The sequence below is a fragment of the Arvicanthis niloticus genome, chromosome 7, assembly GCF_011762505.2.
Source record: "Arvicanthis niloticus isolate mArvNil1 chromosome 7, mArvNil1.pat.X, whole genome shotgun sequence".
NCBI classification, from domain to species: Eukaryota; Metazoa; Chordata; class Mammalia; order Rodentia; family Muridae; genus Arvicanthis; species Arvicanthis niloticus.
In genome coordinates this window covers 41972830-41995474 of record NC_047664.1, presented here as the reverse complement: position 1 = coordinate 41995474, position 22645 = coordinate 41972830, and the positions used below count along the sequence as shown (strand labels likewise).

Here is a 22645-nt window from a genome sequence, read left to right as displayed (position 1 = left end):
GTGCCCAAGAAGGCCAGAGGAGAGTGCCAGGTCCTGGAGTTATGGATTTTGTGAACCACCATATAGGTACTACAAGTCAAAACCAGGTCCTTTTTAAGAGCAACAAGAACTCTTAACCACTAAGTCATCTCTCAGACCCTTGTTAAGTGTGTGTGTGTGTGTGTGTGTGTGTGTGTGTGTGTGTGTGTGTGTGTCTGTGTGTGTGTCTGTGTGTGTGTCTGTGTGTGTGTGTGTCTGTGTGCATGTGTGTTTCCCCTCAAGCTAGAGAGTGACAAGCCATTGTGAGCCATCTGACATGGGTGCTGGAATCAAACTCAGGTAGAGCTATACTGTTTAACTGCAGAGACATCACTCTAGCTATCTGCCCATTCTTATACCCATCCATCCATCACCCACCATCCCATAGTGGGTTCTCAATGCTGGCTGTCTATTGATATTTTCTGGGGCACTTTAAAGACTCTGATACTTATTTGATCTCTATGTAACAGTCAGGTTTAGGCTGACAGAGAGGTGTAGGAGACAGAGTCCCAAAATCTGGGTTTGACTAGAGAACAATGGTTGAAGGGTTTGGGGACAGGACAGGTGCTATGTACCCAGTGGCTTATCCCACTCTGAAGGCATGAGGAGGTTTGGGGCTGTGGTGCCTGCTCGTGGGTGTGGGTCCTGTTGGGCTGAGTTGTGGGTCTCATGTGTCTACCGCCCCAGGTGGCTCAGGGGGTCAGAAGTGCAGGAATTTGACTGAGTTCACTCCATGTGGTGCCGGGAGGACACCTGGCTAGGGGAAGCCACTGAGTTCCACTCTGGACATGGGGAGATCCCAGTCTGAGGTCCCGTGGAGGCAAAGCTTTTGGATTGGGGGTCTCCAGGCAGAGGAGGCTAGCCAGAGACCAGCTGGCCGGAGACTGGCTGGCCAGAGACCGGCTGGTCTCAGGCTTTGGGCACCCAGGTGCCACTGAGAGACCACAGAAGGACTGAGATGGGGGGCATACGGGCTGGACTGGCCCACAGCCGAGAGGGACAAGGAAGAGAACCTCCAGTGGAGGCCTGCGGGATAGATGAGTCTCTTGGTCGAGCCAACTCACTTGGCTGGGTCATGGCTGGCTCAGCTTGAGTTGGCAGGCAGGCCTCTGTGGCTGGAATGCAGAGAGGTCTTCTGGCAGGAGATTAGGCACTTGCTCATTGGTTAAAGGCCCCCTCTATGGTTTTCCACTGCGGGGCCCCAAAGACAAGAGGAAGTCCATGGTTTTAAAAGGTTTGTTGTCATGATGGAAAGTGGATGAAGCTGTACCCCATGTCCTCAGGGCAAGCCTGAGGTTAAATATCTTTTGCAAGGAGAAGGGTCTGGGAGGGAATACTTAATTGGCTACACCCTCTGGCCTTTAGGTATCTCATTAATATGGAGATTTCTTGAGGCTCTGTGGCCTGTAGTCAAGCCCTCTACCTGTGCTATGTGACCAGAGGTCACAAACCTTTCTTTGGGAGGGGCTGTGGATAAATAAAAGGAACCAGGGCCCAGGAGCAAGGCCCAACACCCACCGTCCCTTTAGGGTATCCGGGGTTCAAGGCCTGCACTCAACCAAGTACCCAGCTGCCTCTCACAGCCCACCACCCCACAGGGAGGCTTTCATCCCTGCCTAAGATTCAGATGGGGAGGGAGGGCGTTCACTGTGCTTGGAATGAGGTGTGTGTGATTGGAACCCACTGCTTCCTCAATATCTTGAAGGCAGAGCCCTGATGCCCAGCCATTGTCCTTTGTCTCCCTATAGGACACCCTGGAGAGGACAATGGGTCGAGCCCACATGGCAAGAATGGTAGAGTTCCTGAGGACTCAGATCCAGGAGGAGACCAAGTGCCGGCTTGCCGCCATCTCCCATGGCCTGGAGCTGCTGACTGTCCAAGGGCAGCTGTCTGTGAGGCAGAAGGAGGGACTTCTGACCCAGCAGCACAAGGCCTTCTGGGAGGAGGCAGAGTGCTTTGGCAGAGGTGCACTAGTGAGCCTGGATTGGGGACTTAGAATCATATGACCCATGACATTAAGCCAGGGCTGCCTCCCCTTCAGCCATGCCAGGCCATGAGCAGTGCCAGGCCCAGCCTCCCTCTCCATAGAGCAGAATGATCAGAGTCTGTGTAAGGTCGGAGTCATCTTCTGTTCTCAGTGACTCAGGCTGACAAGACCCCAATGTCAAGGCAGGACCACCTAGGACTCAAAGGAGGAGAAGCTGTCAACCAGAGTAGACATAGAAATGTCCAGGGGTAAATCATGCCACCCACATGCACCCCTAGCCCCACCCAGCTGAAGGACTAGTGACACTGAGTCAGGTCAGCATGGGTGGAGGGAAGCTACACGGGTTCTTCACATCTGCTCCTGCACACAGGGCCACCTGGAGATTGGCTGGGCGGAGTTCAAGGTTCTTGAGGTAACTGTAAGTGACACCTACCCAGAAAAACAGATCTGTCCCCCACAGAGAAGGAACCACTTAATAGATTACAGGAGCAGATCACTGTAGCCTTGCTGGAGAGTGACTCCCTGCTCTATGGTTCTTTTCCATCCTAGAATTTATGCAGCGGGGCAAAGACCTGGTTCAAGCATCTCAAGCTCACCAGGCAGAGGCAGCAGCGGCGCTTACACAGGCCCAGGAAGAAGAACGGAGGGGTTTCCTGGCTGATACCCAGCTGACCTCAGATCCAGGGGAGTTCCTCAAGGTGACTCTGCCCCCACCCCATCCCCAGGACTTGTCCTTTGCAGGTTGAGTCTGGTCAGCACTTCAGCCTCTATCAAACATGTCTTCAATGCTTGCCTCCCTGTGCCAGGTACATGACCATAGCCAAGTCCCTCAGTCTCTGTGTTCTTGATTCCTCTTCCATGAGCCAGGGATGAGCATCCCAGGCTGGGTTGCTGAGAGAAGATGGAGACTCTTTAGGAGACATACCCAATGTGGGCTCATGGGACACAGAATGTACAAGACCCAAGCCTTTCTCAGAATGGTCCTAAGCAAGGAAATGGAGCAGCCCTCGGCTCTGGTCAGTGGACTGGTCAGGACCAAGAAGATGGCCGCATTAGAAAACACCATGAGACTCAGTAGGAAGAGGACAGGAGGCCAGTGGGAGTGCAGGAAGTGAGGTGCCGGCTTTCTGAAGAGAAAGTCAGCATCTGGGAACCACTGGGACAGGATGAGCTCACAGTACAGGCACGTGGCCACTGGGACAGTGTACTGGGGAGGAGCATCAAGGTAAGGTGAGGCCCCACCCATAAAGCACAGAATAGACTCAGGCCTGTCACACTTTTCCTCTCCATGCCTAGGAGTCAGGAATGTACCCTAAAGGAGTGGGGCTTACTCTACATGAGAAGATTGACTCAAGTAAGAGGAAGATAAGACTCAGCTCTTTGTCACCTTCAGATAACACTCTGCTCACCCTGAGCCCCAAACGTAGGAGGGTGCTAGGCATCTGTGTCCTAAGGTTCAGCTTAGACAAGGTAACATGGCTGGTGTCCAGGAGACAGAGATGACAGGGGAGATGTGAATTAATGCACAGGTGGGTGGGTGGATGGATGGATGGATGGATGGATGGATGGACACATGAATGAATGAATGAACCAAAAAATGAACACATGAGTGGGCAAATGAATGTACACCAACTCCTCCAGCCTACCTTCAGTATCCCCATTTCTAGTCCCTGCCCCGCAGTGTTGTCTCAGTCCCACTCCATACCATCCTACAGGCAGACAGAGGACTCTACAGAATCCAGTTGTGACAACTGCTGCTGCTGCTCAATCATGGGTGGCCTTGGCCTTCACCTTTAGAGACTATCTAGACATTTCTCCTGATAAGATGGCTCCTGTACCCTCCCTTCTACTGTGAGAAGCAACTGCCTGTCCTTGTGCCATATTCTACCCTCTGGCTATGCAGGAGCCTCTGATACCCTGCTAGCCGACTCCATATTCATCTGTTCTGTTGTCTCTCTGGAGGCAGGGTCCAACTTCTGGATGGCAGGGTCTGGCTTCTTCTTAACTATATGGGCCTCTAATAACATGTCTGCTTTACCTCATGTCCCCTAAGTAGGTCCCCCTGAGTACGGTAGATGGATAGGAAGTCAGAGAAGATATTGTCTGCTGACAATGCATAGGAGAGACAAGTAGTAAGAGTGACCCAGTGGACACTTCCTTTCAGCAGTGTTAACAGAAGCCCAGACTGGCTTCCTAGGAGTTGGATTTGAAGTCCTGGACTCAGACACAGTTTGTAAGCCACTGGAGTCATGTGAAAGCTCCATGCCTCAGTTTCCTCACAATTATATTGGGTGAATATTCTTCCTATCTGCGATGGCACTCAAGTCATTTAGGGAGAATTTCTCAGAAAAACCAAAGAGTGCAATTTCTACTAGACTCATTTCCTGTTCTAACTACAGGCTTTTCATGAGATCCTAGAGAGGCAGCGGCTGACACGGAGTGACCAGGAGGGGGAGGAGGACACCCGGATCACTGAGACCATGGCCACACTCTGCCAAGTATGTGATTGTATTCCTGTTGTCATTGCTATAACAAAATACCCAACAAAACAACTTAAAGGGATTGATTCTCGCTCTCAGTCCATCACAGTGAGGAAGGTATGATGTCAGAAGTCTAAGGCAGCCGGTCACATTACATCTGCAGTCAAGAAGCAGAAAGACATGCATACTGGTCCTCGGCTTGCCTCCTTTTATTTAACCTGGGACTCTGCTCATGGAATGGGTGGCTCACATTCATGGTGAATGATTTCCCTTCTTGGTTAACCATATCTGGAAATATCATCACAGACACATCATAGGTGAGTCTCCTAGGTGACTCTGAGTCTGTCAGGTTAACAATGAAGATTACAGTGGCTTAGCCAGACAGCAGAGAAACCCTTAGTTCTGCATTTGCGAGAGAACCACTTGGTCCTCTTGTCCTCGGGGCTGAAACACTAGAGGCAGGGGCAGGGTAGCATTGTATTTGATGCCCGAAGGACCCACAGACCACATCTCTATCATGGGCTCTTCCTGTCCATGCTGGAAACTGGGAAGTTGAACCACCCTTGAATCTATGCATGGGCAAGTTAGAGCTGCCCCGCTCTCCTCATGGCTGACTTTGAAGAGACAGGAAGAAGTGCATCAAGACTCCCAAGGTGCAGGCCCTGGAGCATGCTGACAAGCAAGGAAGAGCCACAGATGGAAAAGGGAGAGAGGAAGATGCTGGTGAGGACAGATATAACACACACCTGAGGACTAGGCAGCACTGTTGGGAGAGGCGGCCCAGATGCCCAGCTCAGTGTCAGGCTCTGCTTTATCATATGGCCATGTGACCACTACCTGGTCCCTCTAGCCTTCCTTCTCCATCTATGTCATGGGGCATCAGTCTTCCTCCACAGTGGTACTGTGACAATTCAGTATCTGAGAGGCCTTAGGACAGCAGCTGGAACTGGGGACATCCCAATTTATATTGACTCTGTCACCATGCCCTGACTTACCAGCACAGAGAGGAGAGTGAGGGAACATGAAGGCCCAGGGTGAAGGTGAACTCAAAGACAGCTGTCTGGAGAAGTGTTCCTGAATGGCCCAGGAGTGAGCATTCCAGATTACAGAATCAGGACTAAAGTGTAAAGACAGGAAGTGTGGCTGTCCTGACCAGAGCTGTCATCAGTTGTGGCTCCTCATCTGCAAACTTCTTTTATAATCTTGTGAAATTTGGTTATTTTCCCAAATATCGCTTCTGCTCCAACTCTTCTGTTCCTTCCTTGGGGACAACAGTGACCTTTTTGGACCCTCTGGTCTCTCTGGTGTCTCCTCAGTGTCCATCCTGTTTCTCTTTGGGATTTCTTCTGCTTTGCCTTCCACTACACTGACTCTCTCTTCACCTGCTTTTAGATGACTGTGATTAAAATGGTACATTGAGTTCTTAGAACTTTTGAATTCTAAAACATCTAGTTGGTTCTTTTAAAACTAAGCAATGTTATTTACCATTGCAGCTCTTTGCTTATCTTGTGTAAGCGTGGCTTATAACACCATGAACAGAGCAGCCGCCACTACTTAAGGTCCGTTTCTTATAATCTCTCCAGAATCCATATGGTGCGCCTGTGATAACAGCTATGTATGTGTGTTTTGTTCCTGTTGTCTGTTTTGCTTGTGCCTCCTGTTCTCTGTTTCAAGTCTAGAACGTCAGACTCCAGCAGGGTGGCATGTGGAACCTAATCCTAACCACAGTGTGGTTCTTATTTCAGGAGCTGTACTGTGGCACCATGGAAACCTTCCAAAAGTTTGTGGACACCCTGTTCCTGAAGACCCTCCCAGAAGTGAGCAGCCTCCCTATGGCAGAATGTGAGGCCCTGAGACAGCAGGTCCAGGAGCAGGCAGCAAGACAGCTGGGGCAGGCAGACCGATTCCGCAGACGACAGTGGGGACTCCTGTGTGACCTCTTGGAGCAGGACAAAAGGGTTTGTCTCCTGGGACCTGGGCTGGGCTATGCATTTGAGATTTAGGGTGCTGGGGAGGGATTTCAATGCTGGGCATCCCCCAAGGACCTCTTAGAAACACTACACAGATGTGGCTGCAAACATCCGGGAATGTACTAAGTGCCAGAGTGCGAGCTGACCATGCTCAAGTCCCTGGAGTGATAGGCAGTACCCCAAGGAAACAAAGTCCTTGTTACAGAACTTCCCCAGCATTCATGGATGGAGGAGGGCCAGGATGTGAGCACATCACTCACAAGTTTACCCAAGAAGTCAGAAGGCAAAAGGCAATGAAGCAGAGGGCAGATGAGACAGTATTGAGGCTGCAGGAACATGAAGGAGGGCTGGGAGAAAGGCAGGAAGGTTAGGGCCAAAGGATGATGGGAGGGCAGAGAGTGTAAGAGGTTGGATTGATGGACTGGCAAGCCTGAGTGCACAGCAGCCTCTGGAAGCTGGACCAGAAAAAGAATCATGGGCCTGGGGAGTGAAAGTCTAAGCTGCAAGGGCCTCTGTTAAGCCCTGTGCTCCATCCGCACTCTACATGCAGACTCGGAAGTCTCTGAGCTAATGGAGACAGAGCCTGCTAACACTCAGAAAGAGTGAGAAAGGCCTCTTAGTTATGCAGGTCTTATTGCAGCACAGTCTTGCTGAGAGGGATGAGAGCCTTCCTTCTGATCATATGACATACCCTCGGAGGACTGTGGGAGCAAGCACAGTTGTTAAAAGGATCAGGAAACAAGGGCACTTGTTAAAAAGTCAGGGGCCAGTGGAGGGACTGCAGCTGCTCATGCATGGTTGTCCCTGTGTGCACAGGTGTGGCTGGAGGAGTGTACGCTGTCCGCAGTGCTGCAGAGGCAGCTGCGGGATCACCATGAGAGCACCATCCACGGGGTCCTGAGCCGATTCAGTGGCCTCTCCGAAGAGTGAGTATGAGCCCTGAAGGATGGGCTCTGTGTGTGTGAGACTCCAGGCTAGCTTCAACATAATAACCTGCAAGATGGACACATCAGCTGTCCCCTGCCTTCCCCTGACAATAAAGATGGACCATTTCACAGTTTCCTTCTCTGGAAAGTGGGGCTAATAGAACCTGTTTCACTGAATTCTGCTCGGTAGGGACTTTTTGGAAGAGCTTTTGTGAGGTAAATTTATACACATTTGTTTTGGTTATAGTTCCAGATGTTCAGTAAATTTTCAATTTCACTTCTGCTACTGCATACAGTCCAGATGTTGGAAGCTTCTATCACCACAGAGATATTTGTGCACATTTACAATCACTCCCTACTTATCAATCAACTGTATATTCTCTTTTCACATTTTTGCTATTCATGTGGTGTGGGTTTTTTTTTCTATTTAGTGAAAATATTTCTCCTTGTTTTCCAAGAGAAAAATGACAGATTTTTTTTTAATTACCCATCTTTTCCCAAGAACCTGATTTACACAGGTAGCAGATATGTGGCTTTGGTAGTATTTGGTACAGGAAGTGAGTGACTGTGGTAGAGGGCTTCATGGCCACAGACATGTTGTGGACAGGAGACAGCAGATGTGTGGCTGTTATAATGGATGATACAAGTGAAGCATCAGAAGGGGAAACATAAGCAGGGTGGCCCAGAGTGACCCAGTGAACATTGACAGCTCACAGAGGTTCAGGTAGCCTGGAGCCTATGTCCTGAGTTGTACTAGTATTTGGTCCATTTATATTTAATATAAATCAGTCTTCTCTTTGTCTCTCAGAATGCAGTTTTATACTTACTAGACCTTTCCACCAAACCCCACGCATAATTCTGCACTGTTCCATTCTTTTGCTCCACTGTGTTACCTTGTAGCTCTCCTGTTGTCTATTTTTCACTCTTTTTGGTTCATTTTTTTTCTGTTTGTATTTCTGAATTATTTTTACTGACCATGGATGCATACTTGCTGAATGACTGGAGAGATAAGATCCAGCTTTTATGGTATCAGACAGCTCAGATGACTTGTCTTACTCTTAGTAGGGATTTTGGGTCATGGCAGATAAATCCCATCCCCTGGGTCTGACTGGCTCTATGGCAGGACTTTGTAAGGTATGGTGACTCTACATCTCCAAGCTGAGTGTCACAGCAGAAACCTTGAGTGTGTCCCATGTCTGGCTGCCAAGGTTCTGTCCAGCTTCCCAGTCTCTAGGCAGCACTACACATTATAAACAAAGCATTGGCTCCTTGCCTGGTTTTGCGTTGTCTTGACCCACTGACATGGGAACTCAAGTGCTTGTATTGGCTTTAAATTTATTTAGGAATTGTGTGTGAAATGGAACTGGGCATGTACCATAGCCATTGTGTGTATCTCTGAACTTGCAAAGGACATTATTGAATGTTGCTAGGTGGGCAGTGGGAGGATTGACTCCCATTCCTCCTATGGGTGTGGCTCCTCAGGAAGTGCCTCACTGTTCAGAGCATCCCAGAGCTCTGAGCAGCCTTGCTTTCTCCCACAGGTCCACACGAGGCATCCTGCAGGGCCACGAGCTGCTGCTGTGCTCTGCTCTGCGCAGACTGGCCCTCCGAGGCACCACCATTACTGCCCTGGCTCAGATGAGGCTGTCTGGGAAGAAGAGGCTCCTTCAGGAGCTCCATGAGCAGCTGGCTTTAGAGCAGGGTGTGTCCCCATGCCTGGAGGAGCATCAATGGCAGCTGCTCAGAGCCCTGGTGAGAACACAGTGTTGTCCCCACACCTCACACCAGCCCTGCTTAGGAGTGTTCGGTTAGAACCCAAGTCCCAGCCCTGCTTACCACATTAGGATCCTGACACACAGGAGGTGGCAGGGCAGTGTAACAAAAGGCACAGGTTGGGACTTGACTCACAGGACCTCATTATCTCCCAGGATGGGGACCCAAGGGCTGAGGTCAAGATAAGGGAGGGCAGGTCTCTACCCAGACTTTGTTCCTTGGCTCACACATGCATGCTCTCTTGTGTCCTTACAATGGTCATCTTTCTGTGTGTATTAGTTCTTGATCTCTTGAGAGGACTTAAGGTACCCCGGAGAGGAATCTAAACTCACAACCCTTCTATATTAATCACCCCAAGTCCCGAGGCCCCTACTGTTCAACACAGAAGTCCTATGATCAGGAATTAAATTTGTACATTTGAGGGAACATGGTCCAACTCATAAAATGGGGGACAGAGGTAACTCTGATGGGGACATATATGTCAAGGGATTCTAATGATGGCAGTGTGGAGAGGATTCCACCAAGGGTCTAAGTGAAGACTCAGAGGAAGGAGCAGTAGCATGCAGGTGCCAGGAAGAGGCCCTTCTTGCTCTGGGAAGACTTAAACAGATTGAAATATTTGGCAAGCAGCAAAGCTGGGGTTTGAACCCTTACCAGGTCTCCTGTGTGGAGTTTCTAAACCATAGAGGCTGCGATGGCTTTTGTCCTGCTGGCAACACTGGATCTCAGTCTCTTCTCTAACTTGGAGGCTCAAAAGGAGCAAACAGGTTGCTTCTCCAGCTCCAGTCCCCAACTCCCCATCTCTCCATCCTAAGCAAAGTGCAGCCCCTGCCCCATGTGCCCTGCCACAGTTTCTGTGATATCCCAAACCTGAATCCAATCTCAACCTGGCTCTGCCATGTGCCTTTTAGATAGTCTTCCAACCTCTCTGAGCCTCTAAATCTTGTCAGTCCTAGTATTCAGGCTTCACAGTGTTCAAGAGGGATGAACAAGGCCTTCGTTATATGAGAGGCCGTGGATGGCCCCGAGCACACAGTTGGTACTCAACAAATATCTTTGGATGAGGGAGGGAACGCTCAACCAACACTTAAGCTCGTCCTTAGGGCTTCAAGTCTGGAATCTGCCCACCCTTTCATCCTTCCCAGCCTTCAGGCCCACACATTCTTCTCTTGTAGGAGGCACGGATCCAGGAGGAGGCAGCCAGGTTGGAGGATGAGGCACAGCAGACCGGTCTGAGGCTCCAGCAGCAGCTGCTGGCAGAGGCGCAGGAGGCAGGGCAGCTGCTACAGCTGCACTCAGAGCGGGCCATTGGACAGGCACTGCTGGTCCATGCTAGGAATGTGGCCAGCAAAGGCCGGACCAGAGATAAGGAAGACTTTAAGGTAGGAGCCAGGCCCTGTCCCTCAACACTTTCCCCACCCCTCTGAGCCTCCAGCCTTCAGCATGTGCCTGGCTCATTGGCTAAGAATCACCTTGCCCACACATAGAGGCCCTGAGCTGGGTCCGGTCAACTCTGGTTCTCCATCAGCTCAAGGCACACCTCACTTCTCTTCCCACTGCCCATGGCACAGCAAAGCCAGATCCAAACTGAGAAATAAGGCTTTCTCTGAGTCTTTGCTGACAGACCCTGGAGGCCCCATGATCCACAGAGCTCAACCTGGATAAGTAAAGCAGTGGCTCGCTTCTCTGGTGCCAGGGCTGAATAACAGTGGTCAAAATACTGGCAGTGGTCATGTGATCTGAGTGCCTTCCCCACCCTACCTCTTCAGATTTCCCACAGCCCAGGATGAGTGAAGATCACCCTTCCCATTATACAGATAGGGAAACTGAGGCTTCTCATTGTACAAAAGACACACTGAAAACTTGGCAGGTAGTGAGCAACAGAATGAACATGGAGTCAGGTCTTGGCTCATCTCCAGTGTCCACTCTACATCCCCTTGGTTGCCCCTGGATCCATGAGGCAAGAAAGAGTCCAACTGAGGCAGAGGGCTGTGGTGTCTGTGATCCAACAACCACAGATGTGTACAGCCTGTCAGGATGAGGGAAGTGATGGAGTCTCTCACCCCAAGGCTCTGTGCTAATGTTCAGGATGGAAATGCTGTACCCCCAGCAGGCTCCCCTAATGTCTCATCTTATTGGCTAGAACTAGATTTAAACACCATCTTAACCATGCTTGCCACAGGAAAGTAAGACTATCGTGACCAGCTTAACCAGCCACACCTACCCTACATGAGTCCTAGCCAGTCCAGTCCTGATTGGGAGTGGATGGGAAATACAATGCAGGGCAGGTGCCTCCACCCATGATCTTCAGGTGTCCCTGTCTCTTTCTGCCTACCACAGAGGACACTGGTGGAGACGGTGGTGGAGAGTGTGTATGTGACCAGCACTAGTGTCGACCGCCTCGTGCAGGTGCATTACCAGGGCATCCGGAAGCTCCTGCAGGACCATGAGGAACAATTGCTGCAGCGCCTGAAGACCCTGCAGGGTAGGTGTCTCCTCAGATAGAGGCTGGGGATGGCTTTGCAAGAATGTGGCACACGTGGGGAGAATCTATTTGGGGTGTGTGTGTGTGTGTGTGTGTGTGTGTGTGCACGTGTGTGCGTGTGTTTCCATATTTGATTCAAAACCTCTTATAAAGGGTGCTTTAAAGGTCATGAAATGAGTCTAGATGGTTTATAGGAAGCATCTGGAATCGATGATGACAAATGGAAGCCATTCCATCTTGGAGCTTCCTGGTGGCCAAAGACATGCAGTAACCAACCCTGAATAAGAGTGGGCCCACCAGAGCTCCTGAGAGCCTGCGGATGCTCTTCCCAGGACTTGCATAACTCAGCACCTCCTACCATCATACCTGTGAAGCAATGGATGGCAGCCATTCTTCCTCCAACACTTAAATAACACCCAGAACTCCCTACAGGCTGTACCTCTTTCCTTTCACCCTTCACGAGGGTCTGCAGAGTTTCACCAACTCCAAAGCTCATATACTCTGCTGCTTTTCCCCCCAAGAGGGGCTAAGATTGAGCCCCAGGAGGCGGGACAGGAGGAAGGTCCTGGAGCACCTTCTATGGCTGTCAACTGCTCTCAGCTGGTCTCAGCTGCCACCTGCCCCATCCTCCCTCATTAAGGAGGATTCACCTGAGATCTGGCATGCGCTCGGGAATCTACTAGTGGCTGCAGGTTCCCTGGCAGTTTCTCTAAGAGATTTGAGCTTGCTTAGCAGAAGATGCCTGCTCATCCCTGCATCTACTCAGTACCAGGACCTATCATCTCCTCACACTAGGTCTCAGCTTGCCATCTGTGGGAAGGGTCCTTCCCCAGTCCTCTGAGCTCTGCCAGCCCAGCTTTGCTGCAGGCACTTGACACTGGCTTCCCTGGTAGACTGTAGCCAGCCTCTTTCCTTAAAGGGCTGCTTCCCTAAGGAGCACGGAGCACTGAGCCAGCTCACGGCTCTGCTGATGAAGCCCCTCCATGTGTGGCAGCTACTCAGGCCCAGTGAGGTCAGCAGCTTCTGAGTACCTTGTCGCCAGCAAAGTGCAGAACCCGTGTGTCCCCCAAAACTACTCCCTGGGTGTTGGATTATTTGTCAGAAAGGTGCCTCCAGGAGGTTTGTCTGTCGTCTGTGGTCGAGCTAGAATTCCTGGGGTAAAGATGGCACCAGAGTACTTATAAAACAGACAGCATCCTGAGCCCTGGCAGCCCAGGGAAGCACATCACTTTACCTAAAGTAATAATAACGAGTCGCCAGTCTTCTGAGCAGGTATCTCTGCAAATAAGAAAGCTGTAAGCAGCAGGTATGGGGTCAAGGCCAGATGCCTGCTCTTCTGAGAGTGCTCACACTGGCATCTCAAGGCCCTCCAAAGCCCTGGCTTAGCTCACCCAACCCTTCTCCCCGCTGTGTGACTGACTCTGGAAGGTTGGTGGCAGCCTCCTACTATGGAAGTTTGCCTGTCGCCTCTCCTTGTTCCTGGCAGAGAGCTCGAGGGGAGCCATGGGTGCTCCTCTGTGCCAAAGCTCCCATGACATTCTCTTACACTGGCCTTCCCAAGTGCTGGTACTTGTGACGTGTTATGAACAGGTGTATTCTGCTCATCCCTTGCCCCGGCCCCTAACCTCACCTACCTACCAGAGTCCACCTTCCAAATGCCTGCCTTGACTGACTTGTATCTGTGGGTCCAGGTGAGAGAATCAATGCTTACAAACTGTGGAAGAAGCAGGAATTCAGTGACCCATCGGAGATCCAAACAGCGGATGGTACCCACGGAGCTTCCCAGGCAGTACAGCAGAGGTGGGGCTCAGGGTTGTATGTGGGGGTCTCTGCATGGGGTGCACTCCACTCTACCTGGTGGGCTTGGGACCCTGCATGGTCTGTCTGTGGGTGAGGGTGTCATCTCCCTCACAGCCAACTCTGAAGCCTCTCTCAATCATACCTTGGGCTCCCCAGAAAACAGGCTCAATGTGAGAATTTGTATGAAGACTGGTGTGTGTGTGTGTGTGTGTGTGTGTGTGTGTGTGTGTGTGTATTTATGTAGGTGGAGGTGTATGTTGCAGCCCAGGGATAACCTCAGCTATTTATTATTCCTCAGGCACCATGGACTGTGACTTTTAACAGCATCTCACTGGCCTAGAACATGCCAAGTGATCTGGGTTGACTAGCCAGCGAGCCCTAGAAACCTGCCAGTCTCCTCTTCAGCACTGGGTTTACAAGCGTGCTCCACCACATTCGGCTTTTTTAAAAAGATGGGCTTTGAGGACCAAACTCAAGTTCTCACGCTTGCAAGGCAAGCACTCCCCATCTCCTAGCCCCGGTTATACGTTGTTAACCTGAAAGTAAAGGTGAAGGTCCAGGAGAGGGGGGCAAAGGCATGTTTCATGCCAATGCCCCCTGCAGCTCAGTGGCCTCTACAGGCTCAGGCAGCCCTAGCTTCATTCACCTGTTACCCTGCAGACCAGGGGGTTAGAGTTGGGTCAGCTTGTCTGGTTCCTGTCAGTCATGTAGGACTAGAATCCAGTGGCCACAGCTGGACTCTTCTTGCAGGGTCATGGGAAGAGTGGTCCCCAGTTTACTGAGGACAAATGTCCACTAGCTGCAGGTGGGCCGGGGAGTTACAGAGTCAGTGCTGAAGTGATTTTGGGAGACCTGGCCTTTAGCTTTGCCTGGAACACTTTTTGTCGGTACCCTAAAGGAAGTCTCACAAGAAGGCTGGAAAGCACGTGCCACTGTGCTGGGAAATGATGCCTGGTAGGAAGGCCAAGCTTAGGCAGAATGTCTTCCACTGAGAGCAGCAGAAGCCAGCATCACACTGAGGAGGGACCATGCCCAGATAACAAAATTGGTTCCAGCCTCAGTAGGCTCTCTGAGTAAATAAAAACCATGGCTTCCCTGGACCAAATAATATACCCTACCTTGAGTCCTCTGCCTGGACACTGGCAGCTGGCAGCAGGTAACCACTTCAAGGTCCAGGCTTGCCACAACCTTCCTTAAGTTGATAGAGCATGGACCAGCAGTTCTTAGATTTCAGATACAGAGGTATGATTGGCTTTGCCATTAAATGTACAGGTTCGAGTCCTCCACTCCCTCCCCCATTCCTAGTAACTTGAAACCAAAATGTGATCACAGAACTGTAGGAAATGCTCAGAGATCCACGTTTTCATTATCTGGGCTTCAACTGCCAGAGGAGGGGCCACTATGATTGGAATGTGGTCCAGGATCTAACTTTGACCCAGAACAAGACAAGCTTCAGTAGCCATCCACTCTAACTCCACATGGTTTATGAGAGAGGAGAGCCAGCCTGACAGAGAGGATGCTATGTTCTCTCCTTGAGTCCATAGTGAACTCAGCCTCCTTAAAAGTCAGAGAGGGAGCGTGCTGCAAAGCCAGACACTGCCCTATCACAGCCATTCTGTGTCCAATACCCATTGCTTAGAAGACCTTAATGAAGGCAAAGGTAGGCCATTGCAAAGTTTCCCCCATGTGACTCCATGGAAGAGAAGATCAGGGTAACATGGAAAGACTATATCCCCAGGATAGAAAGAGCTTTGGGGACCAGCAAAGAAGTATGTTAAACCACTTACTTAGGGTTTATGCCCAAAGGAACCAGAGTCAGCATCCTAGCTAGGTCTCTGTTGCTGTGATAAAACACCAGGACCGAAAAGCAACCTGGGGACCAAAAGCAACCTGGGGAGAAGGGGTTTATTTGTCTTATATGCCCTGTCACAGTTCATCATAAGGGAAGCCAGGGCAGGAACTCGAGGCAGGAACCTGGAGGCAGAGACCATGGAGAATTGTTGCTTAGTGTTTTCCTCTTCATGGCTTGCTTATATAACTCAGGACCACTTGCCCAGGGATGGCACAATCTGGAGGAGCCTAGACCTTCCCACATCTGTCATTAATCAAAAAAAAAAAAAAAAGGACCCACAAAGTCACCTACAGGCCAATCTGACTTGGGGGGAACTTTCTCAGTTGAGGCTTCCTTTTCTTGGGTAATTCTATAGAGTTTGTGACAAGCTGACAAAAAAAAAAAAAAAAAAAAAAAAAAAAAAAAAAAAAAACCTAACCATCATAGTCAACATGCAAACAGAGGTACACACACACACACACACACACACACACACACACACACTTGCTGTAGCAATGTCCACAATAAACAAGGGAATGAATCAATCCACTGCCTCATCAATGGATAAATGGATGAAGTAAATGTGATAAACAGGTAGAGATAAAATATGATCGAGCCTTTTTAAAACACAGCATGTCATCTGCAGGAAAATGGATGAGACAGGTGATCACCATGTTAAGTGAGATAAGCCAGATTCAAAATGACAAGCACACATTTCTGTTTTAGGAAAAGCCTAGATTTTTAAGATGTGAAGTTGGAAGGGGAGTCCTAGGGGGAAGGAAAGGGATAAGTGAGGGGCGGGGGGAAATAAAAAATAGTGAGCAAGCAAAAGGATCAAAGTACATGATGTGCATGTGTGGAGATGTTACAATGTAACCCAATATCGTGCACAATTAATACATGCTAATAAGGTTTGAAAGGGAGGGGTGAAAATTAAACTATCACAATGTCTGGTCTAGCCAGAAATATTTTGATTTAAAAAAGGAATGAATAGATGGATAACGGATTCATGAGTGGCTCATGAGTGGATGCAACATAGATGGTTGGATAGTGGATCATAGATAAGTGAATGAAGGATCATGCATGGATTGATGGACCCTGGATGGATGAATCATGGATGGATTAATGGATAGCTAGATAAATGGATCATGTATAGATTGATGAATCATGGCTGATTAGATGAATCATGAATGGGGGGTTAGATAAATAGGCTAGATGGGTCATGGATGGATGGATGAATGGATGGATGGATGAATGGATGGATGATTTGGTCTTACAGAATGAATAGAAACTTATAGGACACATGTGAGGAAGCAAGAAAAGGTATCCCATTGGCCCGCAGAGCATGAAGCAGAAGCAAGATGGCATTCTTATGTCTTATGTGCCCCAGGACAGCCACCTATTGATGCTAAAGGTGGCTTCTGCCTTCAGATCTAGTCAGTCTTTCAGAAAATTGACCCTGAAGATAGAAAGGAGGAAGGCAGTAGCTGCAAACCACAGGTCAGGGATAGATGTCACTGTTTGCAGAGGGCCAGAGCAAGGTATGCTGAAGAGGGAGAGAGAGGGGGGTCTGTGTCCAAGGGGGTACTCTCTGTGTGAGAGACTTTGCCTATACCCAACCTATTTCTACCTCACAGAATTAGGAGGATGCCACATTAAGACTTTCTCAGACACTGTTCCTGGACATGAGCTTCCTCGGTGGTCCTGGAAGGCCTCTGGTCCTTTCACAGGAACTTCTCTCCTTAGGTGCCATTGTCTGCTCATGAGACGATAATGCTAGTGTGCAGTTCTTTGTCCCCACCTGGCAGTGTCCTGACTTGCCTCTGTCCTCACGTCTCCAGGCTTTCCTATGAGTATATGTCCAGTGTTAGTGCAGGATTCCTTAGACTTTCCCATGCCCGATAGCCATGCAGCCCCAGGGTCAGAACTTGACTCCTGGAAGAATATGGCCATAGCATTGCATGCACATGTTTTCCTGGCTCCCCCTTTTGCTCCAGGGCTCAAGTGCAGCTAAGGGTCTCAGGCCCTCTGTGCAGCATGTTCCCATGCAGTATGACTTCTGAAAGGGTTTTGTAAGGACCTATTGCCTGAGGGTTCCAACAATGTTAACCATCCCTTCGCACCACCAGGATGCTGTCACAGCAGAAGAAGCTCCTGGACCAGTTCACAAAGCACCAGCAGGGCCGCCTGAACTGTCAGAGGCAGAAGGCACAAGAGCTGGACCAACTGGAAGCCCAGCTTGAGACCCAGCTGCAGGTAGTTTCAGAGATGTGTCACTTGGCAGTGGCATAGTACACCAGGATGAGGCCACACCTGGGCTCATGGCCAGCTGCCCAGGCCACTGTAAAAAAAAACCTCTGTGCCCCACTCCAGACCTCTCTACCTTTCTTTGTCCATGGCATCTTTGACACTGTGTGGCTTTCTGAAGGGAACATGGGCTCCTGAGGATAGCAGGTCCCACGTGGCCCTGGTGTATGCCCTGATGTATGCAGGGCACAGCTGAGCAGTCTGCCCATGGTTTGGGAAGTAGTGAAGGGATGAATATTTCCCTGTGGTGCAGACCACCACCAAAAAGGCTGCAGGGGATCGGGGCTGCCATCTCTGCCTCTTGGACTGTGCTGACAGTAACGAAGACCACAGTCTATGTAGAGCATTCAAGGAGGTTAAACTCCCGGGGTAGAAAGTGGACACTATAGCACAGAAAAGTCACAACCCGGAGGGTTACGAGGTGTGACTGTACTCCCAGAGTATCTGCCTTTTTTTTTTTTTTTTTTTTTTTTTTTTTTTTTGTATTTCTTATTATGCACCTTTTATTTACTATATGAGGATTGGGCACATTCTATTCTCTTTTTTTTTTTTAGATATTTTATTTACACTTCAGATGGCATTCCCTTTCCCCATTCCCCACCCCCACCCCCCTTAGGAAACCCCTATCCCATGCCCCCTTTTCCTTTTTGCATTTATACATTTTTTTTAAAATAATGTTAATCATAGGCTTTATAAGTTTGGAATTGTTCAATCAGAGGTGTAACCCACTGACCAACCTAGATATAACAACTATCTTTGACTGGTGGAGATACTTGAACCTCTGCCTCCCTGTCTCCCCCCTCTTTCTCTCTTTCTTCACCTAGCTTCTCCTCTTTCTTCTTCTCCTCTTCTTACTCATTCTCTTCCTCTCAGTACTCCTCCTACCTTAGCTCCTCCTACACATCACCCTTCCTGTTAAAATGAAAGTTTTCTCTCAAAATACAATTAGAGCATAATTATGCCAATTTGTACCAGTGAGGTACAGAAGGAGTATCTGCCTTTTAAAGAGCATCAGGGGACGTCAGAATGCTTTCAAACAAAATCAAGGAAAGACTGCATGGCTCCGCAGCTAAAAAGCACTTTCTGCTCAAACCTGGACCTGAGTTACATCCCCAGAACGCATGGTGGAAGGGGAGAACTTACTTTCTAAAGCTATCCTCTGACCACCACGTGTGCACCATGGTGTACACACACACACACACACACACACACACACACACACTCACACCTACCATCACCACCACCATACTACCAAACAGATAAGTAAATAAAATTTAAAAGAAAAATCAGGATTTCAGAATGTAGGGGTATCACCGTGGTTTGGACTTTTCTTTGTCCATCTGGCCAAGGTTGGTAGTAGTGACAGCAGTTGTTAAGAATCCTGTTAATGAGGAGCTTTTGTTCCCCAGGGTCCCTTGCAGATGGCAGCTCATCTGAGTGCTCTCCACATTAAATGTGAGCAACTGAAGGGGTGGCTTCAGTGTTCTGACTATAGATAGGAAAACTGAGTCTGGTATAGACACATAGTAGTAAATCATAGCTTCTGGGTCTTCTGGCAGCCATGCACTGAAGTGAGCAGAGCTGGTGTTTGGCAGTGGCTGTACCTCCTAATTGTCCTCATTGTGAACAGGGTTATGAGACGAGGAGAGAAGATCCAGGTGTCAGGTGGAGCAATCTCCTCCATGCCTCTGTCCTGATCCTGATGTCTTAGGGTGGGGTGCTGCTTGGTAAATCTTCTACACTGGGACATTAGATGTGGCCACCAGCCATTCTTCACAGTGTAAGACTTCAACTCAGTGGCAGGGAACTGATTTGCTTCTGTTTGTCTATCAGGAAGCTGAGCAGAACCTTATCTCAGAGCTAGCGGCATTGGCCAGGGTGCCCCTCCCTGAGAACAAGGCCTTCTCCAACAAACGAGGACTGCCAGGTAAGTCCCTGTAGCAGGAGGAGCTCAGAGCTTACAAGTGTGGATGCCAGCCCACAGCCACCATCAAACAGCTGTGTAGCCTTGGGTAGCCTGTATAGCTTCTCTTGGCTCTTCTATTCTCTGTAACTGAGCAGGATTGGGACACCCCAGAGACCCTGGCTCTCTAGTACCCGCCATGCCAGTCCCTGCCTCCTCTACTCTCCTGCCTCATCTTATCCCTGTCTCTACTTTCCCATATGTAGAATGGGGAAATGACATCTCTTTCCCCTGCCAGAGATACTTTGGTACATCATTGCCTGATGCCATCTGTTGGTGGAAGTGATTCACAGCTATTGCACACAAAAGCTCTGGCCAGTACCCACATTCTACCCTCTATCCCTCCTGCTTCCTGTATCCTGCATGCTGTGGATGAAGCAGAAGCAGGGAACCTGGTGCACCCAGTTCCATCCCAGCTCTGTCAGGAGCAGGCTGTGGGGTGTGGGAAATACTTCACGATGTTCAGCTTGCTTCACAAGGATGTGGGTACAAAGCCCGATTGCCCACCAAGGTTGCTCCTAAACTGTGGGAACAGGAAGTGCCATCTAAAATCATGAAGCCATTCTGGGTCTGTCTGTCTTCTACAGAGAAGCCAGTGAGGACCAAAAGGAAGAAGCCCCCACCTCGGGAGAGAGAGGACCTGGGGCTAGCAAACGTTGACCACCCTGCTTTGGCTGACCACACGGCAGAACCACTCAGGTGTGAGGGGTTCCAGCCCACTGCCTTTCTCCTGCCCCCTGTCAAGTGTCTGGAGTCTGGGAGTGACTCTTCTCAAGGTGCTCATGTGAGGCCCAGGAAGTGCTAGGGCTGTGATTTGAGAATGGTGGGCGTGGAGGCACCACAACAGGAGGTGCCTGCTCTGCTGGGACCTTTCGTTTGTGAATCAGCTCTAGGGCTGCTGGGTTAACTGAGCCAGGATCTCCATTGTCCTCTGGCACTGGGTAGCTTCTGCCTGCTTTTGATGTATCACATGCACTAGGAGGTTTCACTTCTTCTGGCTGGTCCTGCACCCACAGTGCAACACACTCGGCATCGCCTCCCATCCATGTCCGCAGCAGCGGAAGGCTGGGTCAGCAGGACAGCGAAGCTGACTATGGAGAAAGCACACGGAAGATACTGCAGGAGAGAAGCGATCTATAGTTGGAGCCCTGCTGAGATGGGCCTGCCGTGTACCTCACTTCCTCTGTGTGACTGGGGGACAGAAGAAGAGGCCAGTCTTGAGAGAGGGGGATGTCACCTGCCTTAGAAAGTAAAGATGGCGAGACAATAGCACCAAGTGCCTGGGATCATTGGAGATGGTGGGAACATGCTCTCATGAATGTAGCATCCCAACTTTCACCCTGGTCCTCTTGCCCTGGTCTCTTCCTCCCTCAGGAGGACCCTCTACCCCTGCCCTCCAGCCTCACACAGTGTCTTGGTGCTGCCTAATAGTCTGGTTAGAGATTGGAGATGCATGCATGAGGTCCTGCCCATTCAAGTCTTAGCATAGCTGGTATTTTTGGACCTGAGGCCACTGGTTCACCTCCACTGTTCCACAGTCCTCTCCTGCCCCTGGCTCTGCCTGCCAGGGTCCCGATCAGGACCAGCCTTTGGCCTTGGTATTTCTATCTGTTAGCTCAGGTAGCCCTGAAACCTGGCCACCCAAGGATGTGTGAGTCCTAAGGCCAATGTTTGTGGCATAGCCACACACAGACCTGTTCTGAACCACTTGGAACATGAGGACCACACTTGCCTGTCATCTACCACAAGAGGTCCTCTGTGGGCAGGGACGCTGTTCCTACCATTAGGCTTCACTGAGGATAGGAAACCTTCCCCTGAGGAGACACTACAGGTCACCTGCCCCTTCTGAAGGATGACGAGGGCTTCCATAAGCTTTCAGACAAGCCACACTTGCCCTATAGGCCGGAGACCTTTCCCACCCGGGAGGCTGTCTCATCCAGCAGCATCAAGGATTCCCAGTCATCACTGTCAGCATTTGAGCATGACTACTCACTGTTCGGGTGTGAAAGCTGCTGGTGCCAAAGATGGAGCCTCTCGTGTCAGACCCAGACTCAGGCGGAGCTGGGAGGTTGGGGTGGCACACACTGGTACGTTTGAGATGAGAGCTGTCACTCAGTGGAAACTCACCTTCAGGTTCGCCGTTCTTAGGAGGCACCTCCCAAGGAACACCAGTGTGTCTGGGAATCACTAAGGATCGGCTGAGGCAGCAAGCAACATTCCTTCTTCTTCCCCCACTTCTGTTCCCCAGCCTTTTGTGCCTTAAGCTCCTTGCACAGGAGCCAACCCTGGCTCCTTCTGAATAAAGAACTCCACCTCAGGAGTTGTTCTTGGCTGTTTCAGGCATATGGGGACCCAAGCTGTCCTGTACATTGAAGGACAATGGCCAGCAACCCTGGGCTCTACCCACTAGATGCCAACTGTACCCAACCATTTATTTCCAGTGATTCTTAGTGCTAGGTCAATGTGTGCCTCCTCTGGGCAAGCCCAGAACAGCACAGCACATCCCACTAGTTTCTGTGACTCAGGAGTCCTCTCAGGAATCTTTTGGACTTTCTGGGAACTTTAGGTTCTTAAAATGAAAACTATAACTGGCTAATTAGAAAGCAGGTGTGTGTGTGTGTGTGTGTGTGTGTGTGTGTGTGTGTGTGAATGTATAACATGTGGAGGCCAGAGCTGGCCTCAAACTCAGAGATCCAGAGATCTACCTGACTCAACCTCTGTAGTCCCGAGCACATGTTTTGTGCCACCGCCTGGCCTCTATCCATTTTGGGGGGAAAATTGGGGAGAGGGTTCTCATTGGCCTGAAACTCACCAGTTAGGAGAGGCTGCCTGGCCAGAATGTTCTCATGCTCAGAAGCCAAGCCCTTTAAGAACTGAGTCACTTCCCCTGTAATCAGTTTTAACAACCAGAAGATCAACCATGCATGTTTCCCAACCTGCCCAGAATGGGGTTGGTTCCCAGCATGAGTCCACAGTGCCCTCTGGTGGCTGTAATGTAGCATGTCACCTGAGGAATCTGGAAAAGCTCTGATTTCCTTCATGCAAGGATACTGCTTGCATGGGGATCACTATTGTCACCTCAGTCCTCTGGTTTGATGGTGTTAC

At 50.0% G+C, this 22645-nt stretch overlaps 1 protein-coding gene across 4 annotated transcripts in view; it reads left to right on the top strand.

Annotated features, from left to right (window-relative positions):
* The window catches only part of Evc (EvC ciliary complex subunit 1), a 41172-nt gene extending 19315 nt beyond the window's left edge, over positions 1–21857 (top strand). Inside the window, exons 9-21 of one of the 4 annotated variants that reach the window (XM_034509256.2) lie at positions 1767–1983; positions 2555–2703; positions 4405–4503; positions 6231–6443; positions 7272–7381; positions 8923–9133; positions 10330–10536; positions 11495–11639; positions 13331–13439; positions 17400–17526; positions 19411–19504; positions 20128–20239; positions 20557–21857. In XM_034509256.2, coding sequence (XP_034365147.1) covers positions 1767–1983; positions 2555–2703; positions 4405–4503; positions 6231–6443; positions 7272–7381; positions 8923–9133; positions 10330–10536; positions 11495–11639; positions 13331–13439; positions 17400–17526; positions 19411–19504; positions 20128–20239; positions 20557–20680 — 1917 coding nt within the window. In that variant the 3' untranslated portion in view covers positions 20681–21857. Of the gene's footprint in view, positions 1–1766; positions 1984–2554; positions 2704–4404; positions 4504–5978; positions 6045–6230; positions 6444–7271; positions 7382–8922; positions 9134–10329; positions 10537–11494; positions 11640–13330; positions 13440–17399; positions 17527–19410; positions 19505–20099 lie in introns of those variants that run through there. The other 3 variants (XM_034509255.2, XM_076938407.1, XM_076938408.1) reach the window with 3 other exon arrangements.
* The last annotated feature ends 788 nt before the right edge of the window (positions 21858–22645 follow it).